The 20,813-nt window shown below is 38.4% G+C and overlaps 2 protein-coding genes across 2 annotated transcripts in view; both read left to right on the forward strand.

Moving 5' to 3' along the window:
* Positions 1–12,758, forward strand: part of LOC107707580 (BEN domain-containing protein 5-like) — a 44,620-nt gene extending 31,862 nt beyond the window's left edge. Inside the window, exon 8 of the mRNA XM_016511657.1 lies at positions 12,690–12,758. The gene's annotated coding sequence lies outside the window, so the exon portion shown is untranslated. The remainder of the gene's footprint in view (positions 1–12,689) is intronic.
* Positions 1–20,813, forward strand: part of LOC107707579 (cytosolic carboxypeptidase 6) — a 347,536-nt gene that overhangs the window by 292,740 nt on the left and 33,983 nt on the right. Inside the window, exons 7-9 of the mRNA XM_016511653.1 lie at positions 12,690–12,779; positions 15,114–15,228; positions 18,177–18,288. Of these exons, the coding sequence (XP_016367139.1) occupies positions 12,690–12,779; positions 15,114–15,228; positions 18,177–18,288 (317 nt within the window). The remainder of the gene's footprint in view (positions 1–12,689; positions 12,780–15,113; positions 15,229–18,176; positions 18,289–20,813) is intronic.

Genomic DNA, 20,813 nt, shown 5'->3' on the forward strand with positions numbered 1-20,813 from the left:
GTAGAGTGGCAAGCCCAGATGAATCATGCACATTTGTATTTATTAGAAAAGAGTCAGTAGGGCAAGTTTTGATTTCACGTCTTGAATAGCAGCATAATGTTATTCATTTACATTAAGGGTTTGCAGTCAGAGCTGGAGTGGGCTGGTCAATTGCAGGTTTGAAGTGGTAATGTATGTATGTGAAAATGACAGCAATTAAAACAATGGTTTAACAGTCCTGGAGTGTGTTATTTATCTGTATAATGTGCTTTGCTGATCTGCAGTAATGGAGAGAGTGTGAAGAAGTGGTAATATGATTTTTTTTTTAAGTAAAGGGAGGGAATGAAGCATCAAGGAACATCTGGGTTTTAGTAGGGTTTTTCAGTTTAAGTCCTTAAGATCCTTTTGATTTGTTCATGATAGGTTTAGATATGTTAGGGTTAGGAGCAAACTTAAAAGATGCAGTGGGTTTGTAAATTACTAACCGTATTTAATTGAATAACTTTATTATTATTATAACATTAATAAATTCCAAAATTCACAAAATGTCTTTAAAATAATTCTATATAGAAGAAACAATATGTCAATCGAATGTCCCCAGTGCGACTGTTAGAAAAACAAATGTGTTTATGTGTGTTTTCCTATCAAAGTCCTTTCTTGTTCTGATCACTTACATCTGAGAAATGACCATGTTGAGTTTGTGCTCCATCCACAAGTGCTCCCTCTCTCCTGATTAGTGTGGAGAGAGATCTGAAAGACCTTCTTCTCTCACTGCTTAATCAGTAAACCACTGACAACCCAGTGAGTGAGACAGCAGAGAAGAGAGAGAGAGAGCTCTCAAGAAAATAGTTTGCCATCCACAATTGCCGCCCCAGGCTAAAAGCGAGGCCTGTGTGTGAATATATTTTTAGAGAGTATAAGATAGAGATTGACAGAGATGGTGAGGCTGTAAATTGAGTGTCAGGGATCTCACTATGTAGTGAGAAAAGGAAAGAAAAAATAAGGAAAAAGAGCAAAAAAAAAAAAAAAATCATGAGAGAAATTAAACCTCGGAGCTGTAGCCACGTAATAAAGTTGGGTGCAGAGAGAGGTTTCCCGTCTGGACTTTGTTGCTTTCAGAAATTATTTAGAACTCTATGGGGGGCAGGAAACTTAATAACCTATATTAAAAAAGCCGTCTTTCTTTCAACTGCACTTACAGACCGAGCTTTTTCGGGGATCTGAGTGGGTGAAGTGTGTAAAATTACTTGCTTCGTCCCAGCCGGAGATATTTTTCAGTACAATTGTATCGAGCCTGACATGATCCAAGTGACCTTTTGAGATTGCAGGGGTTTTTTATTGCATGCACAAGGTTAGTTATGTCCTACATAGTCTCAGACGGGACGCCCACAGTCCGTTCACTGACCGTCTGGTGCATATATTTTCTGAAATCACTAGCTAAACAAAAACACCACCAGTGCAGAGAGAATATCATACTAAAATACTCTGAGACCTGCCATGTGTGTTCAGCAGCACTGCAAGACCGCTAATACATCCACAATATGAAACTGATAGCAAGTCCAGTAGGTTGTTTACAGAATGACTCTTATGTAGTCTGATTTTTCTTTTTAGTGAATCAAGCACATAACCTGTGAGACTTAAATCAGTGTAGTTACTGTCTTATTGTCCGTATGACAATATGTAAAAAAAAATCTAAAAATAAATGAATGACAATTGTTACCACATTTTTTGTTCTGTATTGTTGTTTAGTATAATAATAATAATAATAATAATTTAACTGTAACATTTAACAGTAATATTTAACACTATATATATATATATACATTTATTTATATTTAATTATTTTTTAAGTACTAAAAGAATCATTAATGGAATTATTAAAGAATCATTAAGAGGATAGTTCTGTTTAAAATATTATTGAATGCTAATAATACAAATAATAATTTCATTGTAATTTTTAATAATAATATTTAATATATAAAAAAAAAAATTCAAAGTACTAAAGAATCATTCTTGGAATCGTTAAGGAAATGGAATCATTAAGAGGAATTTGCATCGGAATTTTACAATTATTTTTGATTCCCATCCCTGTAATTTTTAAAGTAGACTTTATGGTGAATAAGTGGGCATTTTGTTAAGTAAACTAAAGTAATGACCAGACTTTAGGCTGGTCTGGGGTGAACTAACCCTTTAACACATGTTAGAGGAAGTGATGCATCTTGAGGATTGTCTGTATTATACCTTCATTCTCTCTCTTGCAGCAGCAGCAGGTATGATGTACCTCAGCCTTTAAAAGGTTCTTGAATCTCATGCTAGGTTTACCTTTGTGGTTGTTCAATGCTTGTTTCGATCTAAGCCTGTTTCCACGGCAGCACCGGACTTGTTTCCAGGGTAGCAGCGGTTGGCTGTCAAGTGGCGAGCGGTTCTCCCCACACGCCCTTCTAGCCCCCACTGTCACATATGGAGGGGGCGGCACAGCTAGGGGCATATCCCAGAGAAATCACCACTGCTTTTTTCTTCTTGTTTGTAACATCCTTTCAAGCAAGGCAGCCATAAAGTTCAGTCGTGCATTCTTCAAAAACCCCCATTATTGCCTCTCTCTGATTCCCTGTCTTTCAGAGCACAGATCAGCATCTCTTCTTTCTTCTCTCTCCACCTTTTTTTTTGTTTTGAAGGGATGAGGCAGGAGTTGGGGAGAACGGAGGGAGACTATGACCAATGCTGCCAAATCGAGGGCGAGCAATTTGGCAAAAGGGCTTTAAGCATGACAGATTTCTCCCTCTCTGTCTGTCTGTCTCCTTCTTTCTCTCTTGTTATTCTCCTTAATGTCAAGAGGCAGCTCGCTGTTTGCTGTTTTCTTTCTTCTTTCTTTTTTCAAGTCCCAATTTCACATGGTCTGTCATCTGTGAAAGCTCATATGTTAAAAGGATAGAAAGATGATATTGGATTTGTCAGTTGACGCCAAAGGACGTTTTTTTAGCCACAATCATAAAGCCACTTTCTGTGCATGTTATATAGTTCCATATATAGAGGCCCCAAAACGAATTTAGACACTTAAGCCTCGCGTAAATTGAATGTATGAATGTAAATGCATTAGATAGAATATCAAACCTAAATGTTAAACTACTTTTAGCTAACCCAGTGTGTTTTCATGCATGTTTAAAACAGGGTTGAATAAAAAGGATGCAAAATTACTTTGAATTTCAATGTGAAAAAAATATATATATTTATATTCAAAAATATTTAAAGAACAGAAAACTGAAGGTTTGCCTTACAGGTAAAGGTAACGATAGACAGATAGATAATCAGACAGACAGACAGACAGACAATGTTTAAAATGCCACCTATAGAAATTTAGGTAACACTTAAGTATAGGGACGAATTCTCACTATAGTTGCTTATTAGAATGCATATTATTAACATATTGGCTGTTTATTAGTACTTATAAAGCACATATTCTGTATTACCATATTCTACGTCCCTAATACTACAAAATACCTAAACTCAACAACTACCTTACTAACTATTAATAAATAGCAAATTATGAGTTTATTGAGGCAAAAGTCATGGTTAATGGTTTGTTAATGGCAAGAATTGGACCTTAAAATCAAGTGTGGACACAATTTGTATTTATTCTGTAAATTTCCACCTCCTGCCCTGTCAATTCAAACTTTCCCAAATCATACTCAAGAACTTAAAGGGAATTCTTCTGCTCTGAATTTGCACAACCATGGCACTGATAGTTCACTTTAACAGCAAAATGCCCTTTTTCTCTTCATTTTGAGTAGTATACGTATTGTTTTGTCATTTAAAACCTATTAAACCTGGTTTATTTCAATGCAATGACATTCATACATTTTAGAGTGTTCAATATTTTTCTTTCCTCTGTTTGAATGGCTCACTCTCAAAGTCCTCCATCTCTGCCAGAGGGGCCGGATTGCAGGTCGATCTTTCCTTTTTAACCTAATTAGTAGCCGTTTCTGCAACACAAATCTTCTAAAGTTCTTTGTTTGACTAAAACAAGCCACGGGCAATGACCACCCACTAAATGACTATTTTTCTTACTCTCGCTGCACGATTCTCTTTCTTTGTCTCTTTCTAGCCTTTCGCCTGACACTTCCTCCACCTCTCTCAACCTCAATTGTCGTGAAATTGTCGAGAACACAGATCTCTCCATTTCACGGAGATGAGCGTGAGCGAGAGAGGGGGTTCTTGATTGCACTAAATCGATCTCTAATCACCCCGCGCTCAGTGCTTTTATCCCTCCGGACCATCTACGAGGCTTAAGAGGGTTCAGAGTTGTATTTACATGCTGAGTTTTGCTGTCTCTCCATCTCTCTTCAACTCCGTCTGATACCAGTGTCATAACATGCCATTGTAATCCTCTGGAGTGACTCGCTTCTTACAGTGCGATGTGGGAACTAAAATCTCTCCGGCCCTTGATTGTTCACTTCAGCTTCCACTTACAGGCTGAGATCTGACTTAGGATCATGTATAGCGGGTTGTTGACCCTGGCACGCACTTTCACTTCCCTTTCTCCTCCGGTCTGACCTCTGTCATCCCCTCGACTTTGACTCAGACACGGTCCTTTCACAGTCTGGCTTTGTGGCGACCCCGATCTGGCCCACTGCTGGCGATAAATGTGATGTAAAAGAATGAGATGGATGTATTCAAAGGGTTTCTTTCAGAGAGGCGGCGTTTGAATAGAATCAGATCGCAGATTGAAGAGCTAGTCTGATGCTTTGAGGTGAGAGAGTAACATTGAGGAGCCCTGGGGTGAAAAATGGTTTATGACCTTGTGGCTGAAGAAATTCCACGAGGAAACGCGGCGCGTACTGCCTGTTCTGCTTCCACCTGACCTGTACACAGGCAAGAATCCACAGGCGTAAAGCTCTATTTCTTTTAAAGCCCTGTCCTTGAAGAATAAAGTGAGATGGGAGCGAGAGAAAGAGGGAGGTTGATGACTGTTCGGCTCCAGCACCCTGTACAGCAACCTGTGCCCTGTATAAATTTTACACTACTGACAATTTACAGCTAGTCTGTGTCGGCTGATATGACGCACACACGGGCGAGCGTGTCATTCCACTGCTGCTGCAAACTGATGCTAATTCACTCCAGTGTGAAGGTGCCGGGTGCCGTTCAGAATAACTGAATGCTTTTGAAAGGAAGAAGGCCCTCGTCTTCCTGGGGTGGAGGTTGGAGGGCACAAAAGCAAGACTGTGTATTCCTCCTACCACTAATGAGACATAAACTTTTGGCAGCCATAAATATAATTTGCTTTATTTTTATGGCATATATATTCATTTACTGTAGATAGATAGATAGATAGATACAGTGGGTACGGAAAGTATTCAGACCCCCTTAAATTTTTCACTCTTTGTTATATTGCAGCCATTTGCTAAAATCATTTAAGTTAATTTTTTTTCCTCATTAATGTACACACAGCACCCCATATATATAGAAAAACACAGAATTGTTGACATTTTTGCAAATTTATTAAAAAAGAAAAACTGAAAAATGCTCAGTATTTAGTAGAAGCACCCATTTGATCTAATACAGCCATGAGTCTTTTTGGGAAAGATGCAACAAGTTTTTCACACCTGGAATTGGGGATCCTCTGCCATTCCTCCTTGCAAATCCTCTCCAGTTCTGTCAGGTTGGACGGTAAACGTTGGTGGACAGCCATTTTTAGGTCTCTCCAGAGATGCTCAATTGGGTTTAAGTCAGGGATCTGGCTGGGCCATTCAAGAACAGTAACAGAGTTGTTGTGAAGCCACTCCTTCGTTATTTTAGCTGTGTGCTTAGGGTCATTGTCTTGTTGGAAGGTAAACCTTAGTTCCAGCATGGTACAATCTTTTATTTTGGAAATGTATTATAGAAAGTATGATGTCCATATTGTTTTCGTAAACTGTTCATATCAAAAAAGCATCATTTTACCATAGCTGCCATTTCTGCGGAATTTGATCTGCTCGGGTTCCAGCTCTCTTAAAGATCCCAGGTAATTGTGTTACGTCAGGGCCCTTTTCATGTCTTATCAGCTTGCATTAAAAGTGGCACGTCAACCGCAGGAGAAAAGCCGAACTGCACAATCTGCATAACCTTCAAAATCCATTAGATTTTTCACTTTTTGTCAAAGACACTTCTCTTCTTTTGACGCCATTTACATATTTATCGCACCTGATCATAATACACTCACGTTTAATTTTTTATTTCCTCACGTCGGGCGGTAACGTGGGGACTTGTGCTCTCAGGTGAGAAATATGCTGAGGTGGTTGTAAACATAAAATTTCTCCCTCGTCTCGCTCTCGTTTTCCCCTCCGCCTTCATTCCTTTTCTAATGGAAGTGGGGAGCAGTAGAAGGAGCCGAACGGGGTTGTTGACCTTTCGTATGATTTGGAGTGGTGGGATCTTCTTTGAGATGAGGGATTCCCATCGCTACCAGGCCGGCAGCACCATTAAAGGAGATATAGAGCGGGCCTGTGGAGTCCTTTTAAAAGAGTCAGCCCATTACTGGTGCTTTATGGTCTAATTGGGAGCGTGTCTCGTCTATAGGAGAGAGCGCTTGTTTATGTCCCACCAGGTCCTTATAGGTAAACGGGAGAGGCGAGGTTATGAAATCGGTCAAGGTAACGTTCATACATTAAGGCATCAGGATGCCTGACGGGTGTCAAAGGAAAACAGAGTGTAAGAAAAGCACTGATGCAGTGAAACGGGCAGGGAAAAAAACTTTGCCGATTGCTAAAGCACATTTGTCTTGTTTCATAAGAGTTTTTTCTGCCTTTTCTGCAGGGTTGGAGGTGGTGAATTGGATGCCTGTTGTTGATCTTTAGCACCACCTACAGGTCAAAGGACTCCAAGTCCGACATGTGTTGTGTTTTGAGAGCAAGAGAAATGAAAAGAAAGAGAGCTCACGCAGCAGTTCTCAACATAAAGATAAACGTTTGCTCTCTGCTAAGCTGCGGGCCCTCTGGAAAACGCTGATAAAAACACTGACGCAAATGAACATTAAAAATACATCTTACAGAGTATTAATTCCGAAAAGAACCGTATGGAATGGCTGCAAGTGACTCGTAATGAATGTTTCAGGGCTGTTCGCTTTGATGGGGAGGGAGGTCTATAGGCACAAGGTAAACACAAGGCTCGCCCCATCTGTCCCGCATGTCTAAGTGTAGCGTTTGCCTCCAGGCTGCTGCATTGTTTTACATCCGCTGGCTTGTTTGCGGCGGGTCGGGCCCGAGTGGGATTTATAACTGATGGAGCCGCACACCCGGCGCCTGCTGAAACGCAAGCGCTCACATTTCCAGCAAATGCCCGAGCCTTTCCACCGAGACTTCTGAATGGCAAAGCCATCCATCTCTGTGAAGGACAGAGAGGGGAGAGAGGCGGCGAGAGAAATTTTCCTGTAAAATTCGACGAATGTTTTATGATTGCAGCCCATGCTGAAGTGTTTTCAGGCCCCCAGGAAGCAGATTAGAATATATATGGGTGAACGTAGCATAGCGGCAATCAGCATTTCCTGCAGCTCAGCACAAACCCAGATGAGATCAATAAGATATTAGGCTTGTGTACATAGCAATGAGCTCAACAATCACCGGAGTCGTTTAGGACACAGCAAGAAAGGCCATGATATATTATTGACCGGCCATACAAGACAAGGCAGTCTCATGGGAGAGCGGTGTATATGTGTGTGTGTGTGCACGTGCATCCATGTGGTAACAGTTGTTTTACATGACAGATAATCATCTGTTCTCTGCAGTGGGGTTTTCTGCTACACCTTGTGCAGTGACTATGAAAAGGATGGAAACTACCCTTACAAAAATGTACTATGGAGGCCATCCACCAGCATTGTTACAACTATAAACAAATAGTACTGTATAATAATACTACTGTAATATCATAATATAATTGCATATTAAATTAGTTTATAATAATATTCTAAAATATTATTTAAAATAATGCATATGAATGTACTATGTTATATTACATAAAAATATTTGGTATAGGGACCAGTTCTGATTATTAACTAGTTGCTTATTAGCATGCCTGTTATTAACATATTAGTACTTATAAAGCATTTATTCTATATTCTACAACCCTAATCCTATACCCAATACCTAAACTTAACAACTACCTTACTAACTATTAATAAGCAGCCAATTAGGAGTTTTTAGAGGCAAAAGTCATAGTTAATGGTTTGTTAATAGCGAGAATTGAACCTTAAAAGTGTGACCATGGTAAATATTAGTAGTAGTAGTATAATTAGTATTAGTAGTAGTAGTAGTATATGAAATATTATTGAAACAATATTTTTAGGCAAATTAAAATTAAAACAACATGGTCTTTATGGCAGGGAACAAGGGAGTGCTGGGGCCAGTGAAGAGTTTAGAGAAAGATGATAAATAATAAATAATTATTGTACAAAAAGAAAAATGCAGTAATAATAATCACTGTTTCATTCAGCTTAGTAGAAACTACACTTTTGATATTTTCCAGATAAAACAATTTTGACATTTATTATTTTGACATTTTTAACAGTATAAAGTGGGTCTTATTTTATAATATGAAGTCACCTTTTGTATTTTAGGAAGGAGTCCTTTGTAATCATGTTTTGGGGTCTGTGGCATCAAAAAGTTTGAAAACCCTAGGGTGGTGTGCAGAGATATTATGTAATACTGTATCTACCTGGAACACTTTATTGACCAGTCAGCTTTCAGGACTGGAACAATCTAGCATTTCTTTCTATGATGAAAGTGGTGGTGAATTTACCGCATTTTTCTTGTAGTAGCAATAACTGTACTTTGGCAGAAACTGTTGTTACCACAGTAGATTTTTACAAATCCAATCCCTCTTACTACTAGTAAAAGCCACCTTTGAGACGACAGGCTTCCTTGAACTGCTTTAAGAGCAAAACTGCCACAATGATCTCAGGTACAGTTCTAATCATTTCCCTTCAGTCTTCGCAATCCTTTACAGACTTAAAGATGGCCCCACGGGAGCCCGAGTCACCATAGACATAATGTATTAGGCCATGCTTGTCTTTACAGCTAGTGATGGATGGATATAATATTCAAGGAGCCTGCTGAATAATGCATTTGGATATTTTAATGTTTCATTCGTGGTCAAGTCTGGAAGTGAGGAGGATATCTTTGAGGATTGACCTGTGTTCTGCTATTCCTCAGACTGCTGAGGCATCAGCACGCATGTGCGTTTGTGCCTTATTAATTCTGTGATTTTCCTCTGACTCAAACACACACGTAAGACAGTGCATGTTCATTTTTCCTCTTGATGCATTACTTCTGCATTGAATAGAATCATTCATATTAGTTCAAAGACTTTTAGTATTTTTAGTGTATCAGTGTCTGTCCTTTTAAAACTCTGTATTTTATCTATGTGCCTGCTAATAGAAAGTGATAACAGTGGCCTTATATACTGCAAGTGTGTGTGTGCTTCCTACAGGTGCAAATTCTTGGTCATTATGTGATTTCCTTGCTAGAAAAAGTCTTTTCTGGCTTACCTGTTCGGACAACCCGCGGCACACACCGATAAGAGAAAACCGTGAATGGCCGAACGAATTCCCCATCGTGCACGTTCCTGTAGCATCCAGCCTTAAGGAACGGAGTGCTCTGAGACTAAAATGTGCTCGCTTCTCTGCCTGGAAGCGCATCAGACTTTTAAAGAGGAGCTTTTGTTGGCAGTCCTTTCGCATTCGTCCAGCCTTTCTTTTCATTAACTTGAATGGTATTCCCATTCCATTCCCAACTGGCATCGCTCACAAAGAGGGACTGATTTGATTTACGCTGCATTCAATTCCTCTCTGTATCATTTTGGAGATTGTAAAAGAGGAGAAGAGGACGAAATATCTGGAAACAGATCTAGGAGTTATTATTGCATCCATGATGAAGTACCTAACATAGAATTCATTTAAAAACACAGTAACCTTAAAATCCTATCTGCCAAAAACTAAGAAAGGGCTATAACTTTTAAAAGGTTCATATAGTTTAATAGCATTTTATAATTTTTGTTAAAGTCCTATTATTATTATTATTATTGTTGTTGTTGTTATTGACATTGATATTTATATTAATAAATGGAATTCAGCAAAAATTGACATACGTTTTAAAACATAGGTTTTGATGTGCTTTCTAAATACTGTCTGGGAATCATTAGATTCATTTTATTTATTATTTTATTCTATACTTATTCTATTGACAGCATTGAATTTATTCAAACGCAGTGACCTTAACATTTCTATCTGCCAGAAAATCTAAAAGGGACAAAAAAAAGTAGCTTTTAATATATTCCCTAAAGCCTGCTTATAAGGTTTTTCAGGTTTTTGTAAACCAAAACAGTTTAGTTTTACATGAACGTTTTACCCCTATCTCTGACCCTTTGAATTAAACAGGCTATTTGATATAACTTTAAGAGTTCTATATATAAATGACCTCTATTATGATTGGCCAACCTCTACAAACTGGTATATTTCTTACTGTCTTTAATAACTTTTAATGGCTGTTTCTGAATGACCCATTTTTGCAGCTTAATTTACATAAATGGTCTAAGTGGATGGGGATGGATAATAAACTTCTGCTTTTAGTAAATACTGAGTACATACTGCCTTAAATAAATGCTAATTAGTGGTTATTTTAATGTTTCATTCGTGGTCAAGTCTGGAAGTGAGGAGGATATCTTTGAGGATTGACCTGTGTTCTGCTATTCCTCAGACTGCTGAGGCATCAGCACGCATGTGCGTTTGTGCCTTATTAATTCTGTGATTTTCCTCTGACTCAAACACACACGTAAGACAGTGCATGTTCATTTTTCCTCTTGATGCATTACTTCTGCATTGAATAGAATCATCCATATTAGTTCAAAGACCAATTTAGCATTTTTAGTCATCAGTGTCTGTCCTTTAAAAACTCTGTATTTTATCTATGTGCCTGCTAATAGAAAGTGATAACAGTGGCCTTATATACTGCAAGTGTGTGTGTGCGCGCTTGTGCTTTTATTTCCCTACAGGTGTAAATTCTTGGTCATTATGTGATTTTCTTGCTAGAAAAAGTTATTTCTGGCTTACCTGTTTGGACAACCCACGGCACAAACCGATAAGAGGAAACCGTGAAGGCCGAACGAATTCCCCATCGTGCACGTTCCTGTAGCATCCAGCCTTAAGGAACGGAGTGCTCTGAGACTAAAATGTGCTCGCTTCTCTGCCTGGAAGCGCATCAGACTTTTAAAGAGGAGCTTTTGTTGGCAGTCCTTTCGCATTCGTCCAGCCTTTCTTTTCATTAACTTGAATGGTATTCCCATTCCATTCCCAACTGGCATCGCTCACAAAGAGGGACTGATTTGATTTACGCTGCATTCAATTCCTCTCTGTATCATTTTGGAGATTGTAAAAGAGGAGAAGAGGACGAAATATCTGGAAACAGATCTAGGAGTTATTATTGCATCCATGATGAAGTACCTAACATAGAATTCATTTAAAAACACAGTAACCTTAAAATCCTATCTGCCAAAAACTAAGAAAGGGCTATAACTTTTAAAAGGTTCATATAGTTTTGTAGCATTTTATAATTTTTGTTAAAGTCCTATTATTATTATTATTATTGTTGTTGTTGTTATTGACATTGATATTTATATTAATAAATGGAATTCAGCAAAAATTGACATACGTTTTAAAACATAGGTTTTGATGTGCTTTCTAAATACTGTCTGGGAATCATTAGATTCATTTTATTTATTATTTTATTCTATACTTATTCTATTGACAGCATTGAATTTATTCAAACGCAGTGACCTTAACATTTCTATCTGCCAGAAAATCTAAAAGGGACAAAAAAAAGTAGCTTTTAATATATTCCCTAAAGCCTGCTTATAAGGTTTTTCAGGTTTTTGTAAACCAAAACAGTTTAGTTTTACATGAACGTTTTACCCCTATCTCTGACCCTTTGAATTAAACAGGCTATTTGATATAACTTTAAGAGTTCTATATATAAATGACCTCTATTATGATTGGCCAACCTCTACAAACTGGTATATTTCTTACTGTCTTTAATAACTTTTAATGGCTGTTTCTGAATGACCCATTTTTGCAGCTTAATTTACATAAATGGTCTAAGTGGATGGGGATGGATAATAAACTTCTGCTTTTAGTAAATACTGAGTACATACTGCCTTAAATAAATGCTAATTAGTGGTACATGCTAAGGAAAGCATCTGTATTACTGAGCAACGATTCATCCCGCAGCGTTTTTGATGAAGCTTAACGAAAAGAGGAGTGCTATTCATTTTCTAAGAAATCCAACAAAACTGAAAAAAATCCAATAAACGTACATTGAAAGAGGTCTAGAACATTAGATCTCATCATAGAGACTTCAGGGTGGGCGCTTTTATTAATTTAATATTGAATTGGTGTAGTTAAAGTCTTAATTGAAAAGATGTAGGCGCTTGAGGATCCATGTACGTTCGTCAGCCACAAGATGTTTTTCTCCTGCTCTTGCGAGCAGTAGCTCATTGTGTTTTGTCCTCCTGTGGAGTCTTCATTAGCTCTGGCATTTCCTATCACTCCTGTCTTGTCATACTGGGTTTCCTGCTGCATGTCTGAGGTCTGAAACTCCTGGGCCCAGACATATGGCTCCTGACCACACACTGTCCTGCCAAGACCCCTACCTGCTGAGACTAACCTTTCTGCGTTTGTGTGTGTGTTTCAGCCCATCTGAACCAAGAGCGAGAAAAGAGGGTGGTGTTTCTCTCAGCCCGCGTTCACCCTGGAGAATCACCTGCTTCCTTCATCTGTCAGGGTAAGACCTTGTCTCGTCTCGACACACATACACAGCACGATGATGTCCTGAGATCATGTAATCTGCTGAAATACAAAACACTGACCAACGATAAGGACAGTTGGCCTCGGTGGGCCTCTGCGATTCATCAGAACGCTTTTCTTTTTGTACTTTAAGTTCGGCACATGGCTTGGCTCCGCTGTAAGTGAAGGTCAACGGATGAACAGAAAAACAGGAGGTCAGGGAGTGTATGGAAGATTAGAGGAAGTGTCAGCTCACCTTCTCTGCATCACTCCTAAATCTGTTTAAAGCCGGCGATGCAAAGACCTTACCTGTCACGGAGCACAAGACTTGCTGACACAACAGTCTGACAAAATGCCCAGATTTCAAAGGCAATACCATCAATAACATCAATTCTATAGAAAAAGTCTTCTTTCACTCTGCGTTACAATACAGAGACATGGCTTTCCTGAAAGTGTCCTTGACAAATGATGATACAGTGCAGTCTTTTCACAGGTGGATTATGTTAGAGGTTTCCAAAGCTTAATGTAAAATCATTATCGGCTATCTTTGTTACCCTAAAATGGGGGTCTTCAACAGAAAGTATGCTGCGGGACTGAAGGAGGTCGGCTAGTTTTTGTTTCAGCTCTAACTAGTTGAATCTCAAACTGAAATGAAAATATGCGTTTGGACAAAAATACAATATCAATTAAATATCAACAAAGCTAAAGCAACATCCAGGAAACCACATGGTGATGAGTTTTACTCATGACCACTCATAATTTCTTGAAAAAAAGGTAAATGTTAAAATGTTTTCTATTTAATTTTATTTTAATTTAAAATGCATTTTATTCCTATGATGGTAAAGCTGAATTTTCAGCAGCCATTAATCCAGTTTTCGTGTTACATGATCCTTTAGAAATCATTTTGATATTCTAATTTGGTGCTTAAGAAACATTTCTTATTATTCTCAGTGTTAAAAAACTTTTGTGCTGCTTAATATTTGTTGTGAAAACAATGATAATTTTTTTTCAGGATTCTGTAATGAATAGAAAGTTCAAAAGAACAGCAATTATTTGAAATAGAAATGTTTTGTAATATTATAAATGTCTTTGCTGTTACTTTTGATGCATCCGTTCTATATTCATTAAAAACAAATACTGGCCCTAAACTTTTAAACAGTAGTGCACAGTATTGTTACCTGTGTATATACTGTATATAATAGTCATGACATGTCTCTAAAATCAAAGTATGTAAATATATTAATAATGTACCATACTCAGGTAATTATAGGGCCCTTGAGCTGAAAATGTTTGAAGACCCCTGTCTTAAAATATTTCAAGGAAGTGCTGTGGGTTAGTGTTAGATGTTGGCCATCAGACATTGGCAACCACCCACAACACTCACATTTTCTAAAATGTTAAATGAAATGTAATTGTTTTTGTTTCATTTACCAAAATTAAATAGTATTGTTTGTATATGTGTATTATAGAACTGTGTATATATCTGCATGACTTCTGCCATCTGTCATCCTGCATTATAATTTGCCACTGAAAACAAAACAGTCAGTCTATAACTTCTGTGTGCATCCAAATAATTTTAGGACTGTCATTTGATGTGGTTTATAGTGGTTCGTCTCAGCCTAAATCTTCATGCAGCTAATTATTGAGTTCGGCCTTGTTGTAATTCTGAAGAGGGCTTTTACGCTTAGCTGAAGTTCGGTCAGTACGAAGCTTCAAAATCACCTGCCCTGCCACCTTAATAACACACACACATGCGGATATGCATGAATAAATATAGGAACTTCAAGCAATTAGATAGCATAGCAGTGTGGCCTGCCTCTGTGACACATTGACTCAATTAGAGAGCTTGTTATGCCTCCATTAGCACTAATGAGCAGGACAGAGTGGGTGAGAGGTTGAGGAAGATGGGGGAATGAGATGGGGTCTGCCCTCTCTCACACACACACTCCTGCGCTCTCTTTCTATGCTTCTTGTTTACCTGTCAGTTATTCGCTTTCAGTACAGGGCAAATGGAAGGACAACTGGTGACCGCCACTATCGACATGCCTCACTCTCTGCCATTCTCTCCGTCTGGCCTCTCTCTATGTCTCTTTCTCATTTTGTAGCTCTAATTAATATGATCTTTGTTTCTCAAATCTCTCTCTTTCATTCTGTTGTCTGGTCTATTTCATTTGTATTGACTGGAGATGTGTGACTCGGAAATCCTTCGCTGGTGTTTTAATGCCATTTGCTGTCCAATTATTATTTTGTCTTTTAAACTCAATTTGATATGATGAACTTCTTTTGCGTGTCCTGCGTTATACTTTATTGCGTGTATCTGTCTTTCCTGCAGGTGTCATCGACTTTCTGGTCAGCCAGCATCCCATCGCTCAGGTCCTGCGTGATCATGTGATCTTTAAGATCGTTCCCATGCTCAACCCTGACGGTGTGTACCTGGGAAACTACAGGTCAGCTGAAATGAACAATCGTGCACATAATATAATATTTTAAATTGTATTAAATTTACATTGCATTTTTATTGCAACAGGCATATATTAGTTTCCAGTATCACATAGTAATTTGAATATAATAGATATTGTGTGTATATTATTAGATATATAAATGTTATAATTTATTTATTTATTACATTTTATTTAATGTCATCATTGAAAATATATGTATGGGTCAGAAAGATTTTTTTTATCACTTTTATTAATTTTAATTTACTTTTATTCAGCAAGGATGCAATTCAAAGGTGTCAGTAAAGAATTACCTTGTTACAAAAAAAAATCTACTTCAAATAAATGCTGTTCTTTTTAAACTTTCTATTCGTCAAAGAAGCCTGAAAAAATGTTTCATGGTTTCCACAAAAATATAAAGCAGCACAGCTGTTTTTAACATTGATGATAATAATAATAATAAATGTCTCCTAATCACCCAATCAGCATATTAGAAGGATCATGTGATTCTGAAGTAATGGCTGCTGAAAATTCAGCTTTGACATCACAGTAATATATTACATGTTAAAACATTTAAAAAGAAAGCATTTATTTAAAATTATAATAATATTTGACAATATTACTGTTCCTACTGTATTTGATATCAAATAAATGCAGCCTTGGTGAGCACAAGAAATTTATTTCAAAAACATTTTCAAATTATTATTATTATTATTATATTATGTCATCATACTCAAAGCCCCTTATCTGTCAGTATTTTATGATACATTTTACACAAGTGAAGTGAAAGTCTACAAAAGTGAATTGTAATACAACTGTGTGTGTGCAGTGGCCTCTCTACACTAGGGCTACAGTTGGTCATGCACGGCAGGTGTTATCTTCACTCCTAATCCCATTATTGGCTTTTATATAATGGTGGCGATCATTCTGAATACATCAGAGGCTCGCTGTGTTTTCCCATAGGCCCGCAGAAACTGCGTCAGTGGCTGCCACCTTGTGACGGCTCTCATGAACTGCAGAGCTGCAGAGGCGGATCAATGGTTCAGTGGTGGTGACAGGGCTGACATATGACATACGCCACCACTGACCCTTAAAGGTGCTCTCGACAGCAACTTTAACCGATGCTGCCTCAACGAGAGACATTGAGGTCCATAATTAGAGATCAGATCCATCTCTCTCTCTCCCTCTGTGCTGAATCAGTAGTCGTTTGGTCGAGAGAGAGAGAGAGAAAGAGAGAGAGAAAGCAGGTGCAGGAGGGGACATGGGATCAATCCTTGCTGACTGGGGATTTGTTTTGAGAGCAGCAGCATTGACTACAGGTTCAGCTCAAAGTCACAGAGTCTCAGCTGGACGGCAGCAGGGACTTAGGCATCTGTCCATTCCTCACATCAGTCCACTGCCTCAGGGAAAGGAAAATAACAAACAGAGACCTGTACATGTCCAATGGTGTGGAAGAAGAAAACTCTTAATATTGCCCAAAACACCAGACGCCACTTTCTGTCTGTAAATGTAGAGCAGTATGGTTGTCTTTAGTGTGTGTCATGATTGCTTTTTAAAGGAATTGTTCATCCAAAAATGAAAATCTGCTGAAAATGTACTCATCCTCAGGCCATCCACGATGTAGATGAGTTAGTTTTTTCATCAGATTTGGAGAAATTTAGCATTGCATCACTTGCTCACCAATGGATCCTCTGTAGTGAATGGGTGCCGTCAGAATGAGAGTTCAAACAGCCGATAAAAACATCACAATAATGGATTGTGGATTTGCATTTTGTCCAGAAGCAGTGGTTTAAGGTGAAAACGCCTGATGTTTTTTTTTTCTTACAAACACGTACAGTAGCTTTTTATTTCATAAGATGTTAACTGATTGACTGGACTTATGTGGATTACTTGTGGATTATTGTGATGCTTTAATCAGCTGTTTGAACTCTCATTCTGACGGCACCCATTCACTGTAGAGGATCCTTTTGGTGAGAAAGTGATGTAATTTTTCAAAATCTGTTCCAATGAACAAACAAACTCATCTACATCATGGATGGCCTGAGGGTAAGCAACTCTACCTTTAAAATATGTTCATTGAAGTATTACATACGTAACGGAGGCCAGCGAGTCAGTCCCCTTTAAATTTTTCACTCTTTGTTATATTGCAGCCATTTGCTAAAATCATTTAAGTTATTTTTTTTTCCTCATTAGTGGCTGCAGTCTTTAGCCTCCTTGTTAGTGCGTCCGCCTCCCATGCCGAAGACCCGGGTTCGAGACCCACTCGGAGCGAGAACAAGGTGTGGTGGAGAGGACCCGGGAGAGAGGGGTTACACATATGCTGTAAATTATTATAGTAGAGCCACAATGAAACTGTGTAAACTTTTAAATCTGAATTAAAATTAGTCATATGTAATTTAAGTACGTGAACCAACCAGAAACTCTAATGAATGCAAATCTGCTGATTTTGAAATGTTTATGACAGACGCCACAGCGTTCATCCTCACAGCGATTTGATGTTTTTCACCTCTTATTTGCATAATGTTGAATATGTCACAACGTTTTACCTCTCCGCTGTCAATCCCACAATGCCCTGCATGAGCCTGCCCCTCATCTGTCTTGCTCGCTCCACACAAGTGGACATGTACTGTGTGTGTGTGTGTGTGTGTGTGTGTGTCTGTGTGATTTTTCTGCAGTTCTGACCACAGAATGTGTGTGGATTTCAATTTGAGCTTATCTGTGATGTTCAAACCCAATAGTAAATGACATGAAAGATTGTGGTCTAACAGCCCTGCCCACATGGAATCTCACTGGTCCAAAGTCACCTATTAAACATCAAATATGTTCATATTCACTGTGATATTATCACTTTGCACATTATTTTGCTTTCTGTGAGGTCTGCCAAAAAAGTTGAAGGTATTGATGTTTTGTCATTGTTTTATTGAATTGAATGGTTGATTTGTTTGCATTTATTGAAGGTGTTCTCTAATGGGCTTCGATCTGAACCGTCATTGGCAGGACCCTTCCCCTTGGGCCCATCCCACTCTACATGCCATCAAACAACTCATTGTTCAAATTAACCAAGACCCAGTGAGTATCCACAAAGTAAAGTAGCAACTTTTTGGTGAAAAAAAATTGAAATAGAAATTTTGATGCTTAAATAAACTAATTAATGTTTCAATGCACCATTGAAATGCAGTGTATTATATTTTGGGGAAAAGCAGCCTTCACATGGTGCGCTTCTAATTGTCTCTATATATTAAACTAGGTTAGGAGAAAGTATTTTAACATTGAGCTTTAATAAAAACACACACTTACACACTGTCTTTGAAACACAAGGTTGTGTATAGTATGTATTACAACCTGGCTCAGCATATAGGAACGAATGTACTATTCAAAGCAGCTACAACTCAGCATTTTTCTTAATGAGTGTATCTATGTGAGTGTTTGCACTCCCTCTGCTCAGGTGAGTCACCTACACACACTCTCGCTTGTCTTGTCTTTTGTTTGAGAAAGCGCCGCCTCAACTTCCTTTATGTTAATTATAGCAGAAGAGTGAGGTTGTTGGATTAGTGAAGGTCAGATGCTGTCCTGGGAATCGTCTGCCCTTTCCTGCTCTTTCACATCCTGATAAGACCGGCAGGCACACTCAGGAGCGGAGGGCAGTGCCACGCGGCTTAACCTTTCCCCCAGGCCTGACACAATGATCAATGTGTTGCTTCACAGCAGAGTGATCTGCTCATGTCCCTCACATCCCGACAAACACACACACGTATGCTTCATTACATCGTGAGATTAGATGTGAGGAACGTTCCATAGTAACGTAGTCGCACACTTTCCGTGAGTCCTAAATGGATCCAAACAAGCAGCTTTACAACTCTTACTTGATTGCTTCGTTTGATTGAGCACCCCAGTCACCTTAACCCAAAAGCATTGGTTTAATCAACCAATAGCAGACATAAAGTGTGTTCGGGAAATCTGTCTGAAAATGGTTCAACAGGTTAAAGTCTATCATTACATAAAAAAGTACAATTATACACAATAACATATATAACAATATAAACAATAACAGTGATATCATTACAATATGTCATGTCGTTCCAAACCCGTAAGACCTTCGTTCATCTTCAGAACACAAATTAAGATATTTTTGATGGAATCTGAGAGCTCTCTGACCCTCCATAGACAGCAAGGATATTACCACGATCAACACACAGAAACGTAGCAAGGACATCGGTAAAATAGTCCATGTGGCATCAGAGTAACGGTAATTTGGGGAGAAGAATTGCTGAATAAATTATATTATTATTGTTTTCTTTGGGCACAAAAAGTATTCTCGTTGCTTCGTAAAATTACGGTTAAACCTCTGATGTCACATGGACTATTTTACCGATGTCCTTGCTATGTTCGTGGTAATATCTTTGCTGTCTATGGAGGGTCAGAGAGCTCTCAGATTCCATCAAAAATATCTTAATTTGTGTTCCGAAGATGAAAAGTCTCACTGGTCCCATACTTTTGAATGGTGGAAAGAAGAAAAGAAAAGAAAAGAAAAGATAAGACAGAGGCAGCTAGTTTAGACAGATGTGTAAGATGCTGGTTTTATGAGGAAAGAGTGTATGTAGGCAGGAGAGAAGGACTCTGGGGAGAGGTAAACATTTCATAGCTCTCTCTGGATCCCTCACTTTGTGTCCTTGTTTCATTCCCTTCTGTCCTTTTAAAGAGATTTAGTGGGGAAATCATAGTGCCCCTTTCTCTTTTTTTGTGTAGTTGTTGCTAATAACAAGCTCACAATACGTTTGAGTAGTTGCCAGTTTAAGCGCATGAAGTCAGAAGTTCACCTATCACTTAGAAGGGTCACCAAGGGAACATAACCAGGAAAATGTTATTTCCCTTGTATGTAATTAGTCATTAAGCTAATGCTTTTATCCAAAGCGACTTGCAGTACACTTATTACAGAAAAAATCCACCTGGTGTCACGGTCAAGGTGTGTGGAGGCAGGCAGGATGACGAGGACGACAGGGATTCAAATAAGGATGTTTAATGTAGAGACAACAAGGCAGATACGGGTAGATGAGACACACACACTCAGGGTAACATTCACACTAACCGACCAACTAGACTACAGGAGGCAGGAACTAATATAGGGTGGATAACGAGGGGCAGACAGGTGAGCACAATCAAGGTAATTAACTAATAATGAGGACAGGAACAACCAAATAAGGACACAGGGGCGTTACACCTGGAGTTTAGTTGCTCCAAGGCAGTGTACCACAAATCCTGACAGCTCTGTGCGAACCACAAGTAGGGATGTCACACGAGCATTGAAATTAACACAATGTTGATATTTTAGGCTACAATAATCCTTTTGGCTTGCTGTGTAGTGTAGATTTAAATGTTGAACCAAACAGTTAATGCAGAACAAGAATGTTCTAAAATGGAGCTGCTTCTCAAATCTTTCCTTTGCTCCACGAAAGCAGTTCACCTGACAAAATCTGCTCCTGTGTGTAAATATACCGTATATGTTTGTGACTTCTATGCAGTATAAAAACAGACATGCAAATTTAATCAGAATAATATTATTGATAGATTTCCTGATATCATTTTGATGCAATATT

Source organism: Sinocyclocheilus rhinocerous, unplaced genomic scaffold, assembly GCF_001515625.1.
Source record: "Sinocyclocheilus rhinocerous isolate Xijiao unplaced genomic scaffold, SAMN03320098_v1.1 scaffold1166, whole genome shotgun sequence".
NCBI classification, from domain to species: Eukaryota; Metazoa; Chordata; class Actinopteri; order Cypriniformes; family Cyprinidae; genus Sinocyclocheilus; species Sinocyclocheilus rhinocerous.